Here is an 8,652-nt window from a genome sequence, read left to right as displayed (position 1 = left end):
ACAACATAAAGCTCACAGCGCATTTTTCATGACTAAACTCGCACTCTCTTGCAAGCTTTGTTAATAGGGACTTTTCACTGAGGTTCTTTTGTGTCAATACTATGACGGACGTGTCAGAGAGCCAATCAAACTCTGAATACCGACCTGAAGCCCACCCTGCAGTGCTCATGTGACCAATTGTCGTTGACGTCTACAGTAATGGGCGGGATGAAGCGCATAACATGATAGGCTGCCTTGTATATATCCCAACGTCGGCAACTCGGAAAAATAGTTAGCTAGGCTTATCTTCACAGATGGAAGGAATAGGTGGCAACGCAATATTGTAGTGCGAAATAAAATAGTAACGACAACAGTATTCATGGATTTTCTCGTATAACTCTTTACACAGTATTCATTTAGTCGTCTTTTAAACATTAAACGCGAATTTCCCCCGAGTTTTTGGTGCATTAAATGGAGGAGAAGAAGGAAGACGGAGACTCGGAGATACAGGAACACGGACCCGAGCACTGGTTCTCAAAATGGGAGCGGCAGTGTTTGGCCGAAGCGGAGCAGAGGGAGCCGAGCGAGGAGGAGGCCGACAACGACCAGGATAAACTGTGGCATCTGTTCCAGAACTCCGCTACTGCCGTGGCACAGTTATACAAAGGTGGAAACCAGCGCTCCCTGTTTGCTTGTTCGTCTAACGACGCCTACTTTGCCGTTATGCCATTGGCTTGTTTGTTAGCAACATTGCTACGTCCCGAGCGTTACTGTGAACTAATGTTCCCGTCAGTACTGGCAGGACGCTAACTCGCCCGTTAGCAAAGTCGCTAGCCGGTACTGGGGAACTAACGTTTACAGGTGATTTTGCAATGCTACATTTAGTTAGCTTGTGCTAGCTAGTGACAAAAATGAGTTACGAGCCCAAATCTGACCTTAAACACTTATTTCGACCACTAAACAACCATGGTTAGTCTGACTGACATAACTAAATAAGCTTGAGGTAACTTGACTACTTTTGTCAATAAGCTAGCTTGTTGACACTAAGTTACACAGCAGCGGATAGCTAACGTTAGCCAGGCTAGTTACAAAATGGCGATGGTAACAACAATCGTAGCTACGCGACATTCACAGATGACAGTCTCTTGTCTGCTGTCACCGTTAACATCTGTTGTGTCGGTCTCTGTTGGCTGTAGACCTGTCCTTTAAAGGTGTAATATTAACGCCTCACAAGTGCTTTTTGTCACCCGGTTTCTGCTGAGACAGCAGAGCAACGTTAACAAGCGTTATAATCACAAGATGGCGAAAATAATATTGGTTCGATGTTGAATTATTGGTTTGTCCACGATCTGCTAAGGATTTGGACTTCTCGGTCTTAATAAATTCAAGTGCAGATAGACAGAATTCGACTTGTGAAGCCGTCTATGCCTGGCATGTATGTTTGACACTGCTCTGCAACTTTACTGCTGAGAGGGCAGTTAAGTTCGTGTGTCGGTGCTCTCATGCTAAACAAGCTTCTACCAAGCTGGCCATCTAGCGCTGGCTGACAGTTATTTTTATGCCAAACCTTGTCACTGCAATTGTAGATGCAAGACAAAATGGCGAATGAATATGATATCCACTTCAACCCTTCGTCGTCCTTTGGTCACGTTAATCTTCATAGCACAAGACTGCATGCCTTAAAATTACAGCCTTATGACATGTAAAGAAACCAAACGTATTTTCTCTTTTCTCTCACAGACAGAGTATGCCATCAGCAGGGCCTGTCATTGTGGGTGCCATTTCAGAATGCTGCTACAGCAGTCACCAACCTTTACAAAGGTAACTACCCACATCTCCCTTCTCTCTGTCCTTGTGCTTTTGAGTAGGATTTATTGATCTACAGTGTTTATATTTCATTCTATCAATATGGACGATGGCTGTCATTGTATTTGTCAATGTAGACATGTTTTTATTGACAGAATTGTTCATCAGATGAGATGACAAACAGATCTGGTCATTATCACTCTTATGTCCTAGTCAAGTGAGTCCCGAGTAGCTGGACCCAGCTTAAAAATTAAAGTTTTAAGTTTCTATAATGAGAATATGTTCAAGTTTACCAGTCACACTTTCATCATCATTTTGAATTTAAAATCTAGCAGTTGTTTTCAAATTTTACCTATAATTAGTTGGTTCTTATTTTAAAACCTGGGCAGGCCCCCTTTGAAAGTATCTTGCTGTTGATGTATGACATGCCTTTTTTGTATGTTTGTTTTGATAAATACATGTAGAATAAAGCATATGCATTGTCAACTGTGATATTTAGATTTACTGAAATAAAGATAATGTTAAAGATGCCATACATACTTACTTGGCTTTGGAATAATTGATGATGTTTATTATTCTAATCTTGTCCTCCACCATCTCAGAGAGTGTGGAGGCCCATCAGAGAAGCTTCGACCGAGGCATCCAAATAGGCCACCAGCGTCGTAATAAGGTGCGTAAGGTTCCTGTGTAAAGCACCTCAATTCTCTTGTATCTTGACAAATTGTGAAATTACACATCCCTGACATTAGGAAACAGGTGCTTGGAGGCTACAATAGGTTTGGGGTGATGAGGGGTACAAAAAAATGTGTCAGTGTTCATCAGTGAAATTAAATATTTGCTAACTGATGGATGTATGACTCTTGCCCTTGATTGCAGGACATGTTGGCCTGGGTCAAAAAGCGTCGAAGAACCATCCGTAGGGAGGATCTCATCAGCTTTTTGTGCGGCAAAGCACCACCACACAGAAGTAGCAGGGCAAGCACTCGACTGGCCATGGTGGCCCCTAGCCGGGCTAATTCACCAGCTGAGACTGGCTCATCCGTGGAAGCAGACCTCCAGCCCTTCAGGGAGGCCATAGCATTGCATGGTAAGTCAAGAAAGTCCAACCCGTCTCACAGCTGACACATCAGTGGTCATTCTTGCTCAAGTATCAGAAATGATTTACGATCCAGGGGGGCAGATGGATAGTGGGGTAGAAAATCTTCATTACTACTAGTCAGTACTGTAGGCCACTAATGCAGCATATGTGTTGCTGTGTTTGTCCAGTCTTGAGATTATTCCTTTAGTTTTTAAAAGTGCGTGTGTCATCTACCGATTATACAAATGTAAAAGGTTTAAGGTAAGGAATGTACTGTAGAGTGGCGATGAGATCCACAGATAGAAGCACTGAACTACAGTATTTTAGTATGTGAGACAGACTCTCTGTGTGTGTGATAGCATGCTAGTTCTTCAGTCATCGTACTCGGCCACATGTTGCCCAGAGATAAGGGTATGTTGTGCATGGGTGTACAAGTATTGGCCAATGGCGAAAGAGGGCCTCACTTGTGTTAACCCCTACTCTGTGTTTGTGAGAGAGAACATCTGACTAAGTTGGAAGCCACATTGTTTTTTAACTACTTGGTTTTTAAAACTGCAAATACAATAATTTCTATTAATATTTCAGTTACACGAGAGTATGTTAGCATTTCTGTTGTGCTGTCAACACAAGTAAATATTCAGTACTCTTGCATTTTAAAGGGGTCATTTTAGGGTGTACCTGAGGTTAGACTGGCTCATGTTAGGCATTTAATGGTTTAGGTTACCGAAATGCAAATTCAGCTTCTGTCAGGAGGTTTCAGTGTGTCTCCTTTCTCGGTCAGCTGAAGCTGTATTTCACAAATGATGTTTGTGTTGATTGAAGACATAATTTTGACTTTTGATCAAAGTCTATGTAAAAAATTAATTTTTAAGTTAACTGCAGCCTTGTTTCTAGTTCAGCTTGTATATTTTTTTGTAATACACAGTCTTTTTTATTAGAACATCCACATATTTTTAGGTTATTTCGAGCACATACCGTTTGCTGTGTGTTTAATAACATTACGCTGGTATTTAGTGTGACAGGACTTACCGGTAATGTGTTGGATTAAAAAAACAGAAGGCTGCATCACGTACACACTGTACTGGGATAGAAAAGGATGTTTAAGTGATTTCCTACAGTGTGATTTTATGTTGCACCTGTCACGTCACTTGTTAAGTGACAGCCACTGTTGCCAACAGTGATCGTACTGCGAAACGTGCTTGTTTTTATTGTTGTGGTAGTACTTTTAATCATACTAAGTTTACTAGGTAGTTGAATACTTGTGTTTTGTGGGATGTGTTCTTCAGGTACTGTTCTATAGCAGAACATCTTAACAATGCTATTCTGAAGAAACTTAAGCTTGTGATTTCTGTTGTCTGTAAGTCCAAAACGGAGACAGAAACAGAGTGAAACCAGAACCTGAGTGAGTGACTTTGACTAATGTGAAGTCCTGTCAGAGGTCTGTTTACATGCTGTCCTTCCCCAACACAAGGGAGTCTTTACTAGCCACACATTTTAATAAGACACAACTGGATGGAGAGAGAAATGTGAAATACTTCTTTTTTTTTCCTTCTTTACATTTTGTCTGTGGTGGATGCTTACATGCTTTGAGCTTGCCACTGTAAAACTGTTTTTCTTGGATCCTCCATGAAAAGATACACATTGCATTATTCTGCGCCAGTATGTAAATGGCACTTTGGTCTGCCAGTTGTCATTTGTGGCTCCTACAAATAGGATGCACACTTTGTGTTTACTTGGTTGTAATTTGCTGCATTATGTGAGTACTAGTAGAGCAACTGTACATATATTTATCCAAAATTTTTTGGCATTGTTTAGGTATATGCTGACCTGATAATTCTTTTTACCCTACAACCCTTGTAGAAACCTTTATGAAAGATTTGTTTGTCCGTGAATTTTTCAAATGCCGAATAAAATAGATTGCCAATATTATGGAACAACCTCTGATGCGATGGTTACTGAAAGCTTGCTGCAGGCTGTAAATGATAACTGCTTACACATAGCAGCAAGTTTGTCAAGGATATTTTTGAAACAGTATTCAAGATTCTTAATTAAAAATTAGCTCGTTTATCCATCTTAGTTTTCTGTCCAGTAATGTTCTTTGTCTGTTTCTCCTCTTTCTGAAGGTCTGAGTGGAGCCATGGCAAGTATTAGTGTGCGCTCCGGTACTCCAGGTTCTCCCACACATGTAAGCGGGAGCAGCAGTAACGGAGGTGGTGCAAGTGGAGGTGGTTCTTCCGGCTCTGGGCCGATGTGCCGCAGCAGGCGTAATGGGCTACAAGATGTCGACCTGAACACTTTCATTTCAGAGGAGATGGCACTGCATCTGGACTCTACAGGCTCTGCCTCTGCTGGAGGGGGAGGAACCAGAAAACGAAACTCCACCCAGTGTAGTGATGTCATCACAGACTCCCCTACGCACAAACGCAACAGGATGATCTGATCTGATGCCTGCCTATGTGTGAGGGGTGGGGCAGTAGCCTTCAAAGCCAAGGCTAGGATAGGGGGATGGATGGGCTTATGTGGGACAGACACGCAGATGTACAGACAGACATTCGGATGCCCGGGCTGAAAATAAAAACAGGGACTGAAAGCTCTCAGTTGGGTCTGTTCAGTTGAATGAACTCTATTCCTTGTCTCCTTTCCCAACACTAGTACTACAAATCACTGATCTACAATCAGAACATTTAATGAGTGTGTGTGTGCACGTGGGTGGGTGACTGGGAAGTCTGGACGACATCACACATTCCTCCGACATCACTGCCCTGGAAAGGAGACAACGAAGAAAGTCACCAACTATTTCTGGGATGCAGACAGTTCTCAAGGGGTAGAAATGCACTGTGCTGCTTGACAAGTAAAAGCCACTTGATCTTTGACACATTTGTGCCCTTCCCTCCCTTAACCTCGCTCATCCTCACCCACCACCTTAATAAGGAAGTGAGGGCCATGATCAAATCGTTTCACTCAGTGGATTGAGTTGCTCGCCAAATGTTGGACCCAACGTTGTCAGAGATTCACCCCACGTCAAACAACCCGCCTGTTCTTTCTGTTACTGCATCATTGCAGCTTTTATTTGATGTTGCCTGTCAGTGGTGGAGCTAAATCGCCTAGTAAGAATATGTGTGTGGCATCGCTCAGCCTCATCTGCCACTTGAAACCAGTCACATTTCTGGCTACCACTAGGTCGACAGCATCTAACTATCAATAGCAGGCTGTTAATGTTTGGACATTTAGACGTTATTCTATGCTAACTACTTTGCTTCAAAAATGGCTCAATTTACTTCAGCCAGTCACCCGTTTTGTTTTTAGTTCTTCAACCATCAGTGTTAAAATTCTAGCTTTGTTGCCACTTTTTTTGCCGCAGCAATAGCCAAGTTATTTTGCATTCTTTTCCACTTAATTTTTTTTTCAGGATAATGGAAAGGAAATTTTTATTTTTGTGTACAGCTTCTCAGACAGCCCATTAGCTGACTGCGATGCCCTCCCCCACCTTTCCCCCAGTCTTGTTATGAAAGCAGCTGCTGTTTTATGTGGTCGTGTGATGATTATGATGAGTTGCAATAAGGATTTTTGCACTTAGCTTTCACTTCTAACTCATGCAAACAAATCGGCTCTTCCATTGTATTGTAGCTCGTCCAGCCCTCAACAAGTCCACTTGTGGTTGGTCCACACGTTATGTAGTTTGGCCCGACCTTAGGTGCTTAGAAAAAGCAAAGCACTTGATACGACTAGAACAGGAGCGCTCACACACACCTCTGATTCAAGCAATTCTTCAAAAGTATTTCATCATGTTGGTGCGTGTGGGCTCTACTAGTATTCAGAGACCTTCCCTGTTTGACAAATGATTTAACTTACTGGAAGATAATCGGTGCTGTAGAAAAGGCATAAATCACACAAATGTTGTCACAATGTAGGCGTGTCTTAACAAAACCACCGAACGATGTCACCCAGTGCATACAAGATACTGGGTAACTGAGCTGGAGGTGTTGGGACACTGCTTTTTGTGCAAAGGGGAGTGTGCAGTAATGAAACGTGGATGAGTTTGATTTTTTTTTTTTTTTTTTTTTTTTTAAACTTGGTACAGAATGATGCAACTTTGGGCTAGTTTCATTCTTGAAATAGCTGTTGCCTTCCATCCTCTACTGAGGGAGAAAAGCAGGAGACACTGACATCACATGAGTCATAAAACTGGGTATATTTAGCAACTTAAAAGTAACGTGACCTAGTAATGTACCAATATGACTTATTTTAGAGTTTTAAAAGGTTATTGGCACTAAATCCGCTATTCTTCGTGGGTGTATTAATTATTGGAATACGCTTTCATTTAGCATAGGAAGCTAATCAAGTGTAAATTATTAAAAATGTTGAGTTGTCTAGACTTGAAACCAATTCTGAATAGTTCCAGTAATGCTCTGTTGTAGTAGTGACACAGTAAGTTATCAGTGAGGTGTAAAGCCCTCAGTGTTCGACTTGTAAATATCCACTTGAGATGTTAATTTTCCTGCTTTTCCTCCCTCATCGTTTCCTTATGTTGATTTGTTTACCCCCACTCAACTTCTATGGCCTGGGAAGTGGGTTCTCTTTAGCTGTCTAAAGCATGCCATTTTGTGTGTGTGTTTTTTTTTTTTTTTAACCTTCCGTTACACTTTGGTCATAGATTTCACTTCCTTCTTTCATATTCAGACATGATTGCAGGCGACATAAGAACCAGGCTGAGATGTGCACCTGGAGGTTTGTTCACCAGTTGGTAGGTTGCGATGAAAGTCGGAATCTGTAATTATTGTGAAGGATGGTTGATAAGCAATCCACGTTGAAGCCATGTCAGGTGCAAAATAAACAGTGTCATATATGCTGCAAGTAGCTTCTGTTATTACAGGTGTAGTGAATAAAAAATAAAGCATAGGAAGCATTCATGTTCTTGAATAAAATTCTGCCCAAAAGTCACTTTTAAGTCCACTGCAGGTCAGTCTCTAGGTCTGACCTGTCAGCTGGGCCACATGCTCTTCATTAAGTCAGAGGAATGCATTTAGAATACTTTAGTTTTCTTCTCCAGACACTTGATTCACTGTTTTGTGTCTAACACTCCACTTTGGCATTGGTAGCATACTTGACTGAAATCAAATGGGGTGTTTAGCTACAGACTGATAGCTTTAAGCACCCTGTGTTTCTGTTGTCAGTTAAAGGGAAGATATGAAGTGTGTGCTGACAGGACAAATAAACTGAAATTTAGCCTATCAAAGGACACTTTATTTTTTTTCCCCCAAAGGTTTGACTCAAAAGTTGGCCGAGACAGGGATTATGCCGACCTCCGCTGATTAGCTTGGTTACAATAAAAGGGGGCACTTTGTGTTTTTTTTCTTTGTTTCTTCCCTGAGCCAGTCATGGCCTTCATCCATATTGTTTCAAAAGGCTGATTCATGCCACGTGTTTCTGGAGCCAACACTATTATCAGCTGTTTCTTGATACTTATTTGTTTAAAAAAATAATAAATGGCTAATCTATATACTTAACATTTAATTGTTGGTATGATATATGTGGTTCACATTGTAAAAGAAATAAAACTATTGAATTGCAATTGGATGGACTATGTTTCATTAAAGAAGGAAAATGGATAGTTTTGATTGTTTATAAAAATTGGATTTGGAGAATATTTTTGCACAGAAGGGTTTTCTGTTTGTCTCTGTATTTTATCTGTCAATTAGCAACTCTTAAAATTAAATATTGGGAATGATCAAATGGACAAAATTAGCCTTTAAAATTAAGATAAGGGAAATATATATATTTTTAAAACT

At 41.0% G+C, this 8,652-nt stretch overlaps 1 protein-coding gene across 1 annotated transcript; it reads left to right on the top strand.

Annotated features, from left to right (window-relative positions):
• Positions 1–227: 227 nt before the first annotated feature.
• Positions 228–8,435, top strand: hapstr1a (HUWE1 associated protein modifying stress responses a). Its single transcript, XM_022213589.2, has 5 exons — positions 228–646; positions 1,720–1,800; positions 2,388–2,455; positions 2,662–2,872; positions 4,987–8,435. Exons 1-5 carry the CDS (start codon positions 451–453, stop codon positions 5,301–5,303), a joined length of 873 nt encoding a protein of 290 aa, XP_022069281.1. The 5' UTR covers positions 228–450; the 3' UTR covers positions 5,304–8,435.
• Positions 8,436–8,652: the final 217 nt, after the last annotated feature.

Source organism: Acanthochromis polyacanthus, chromosome 21 (genome assembly GCF_021347895.1).
Source record: "Acanthochromis polyacanthus isolate Apoly-LR-REF ecotype Palm Island chromosome 21, KAUST_Apoly_ChrSc, whole genome shotgun sequence".
Classification (NCBI taxonomy): domain Eukaryota; kingdom Metazoa; phylum Chordata; class Actinopteri; family Pomacentridae; genus Acanthochromis; species Acanthochromis polyacanthus.
The sequence above is the reverse complement of the archived record's forward strand: the minus strand, read 5'-3'. Positions and strand labels throughout refer to the sequence as shown.

What these genes read in the sequence shown, in the direction of transcription:
- hapstr1a (XM_022213589.2), top strand. Translation starts at nt 451, where the DNA reads ATGGAGGAGAAGAAGGAAGACGGAGACTCGGAGATACAGGAACACGGA. An exon ending in CGTGGCACAGTTATACAAAG is followed by an intron (nt 647 to 1,719) that starts GTGGAAACCAGC and finishes TTTCTCTCACAG; the next exon opens with ACAGAGTATGCCATCAGCAG. An exon ending in AGTCACCAACCTTTACAAAG is followed by an intron (nt 1,801 to 2,387) that starts GTAACTACCCAC and finishes CCACCATCTCAG; the next exon opens with AGAGTGTGGAGGCCCATCAG.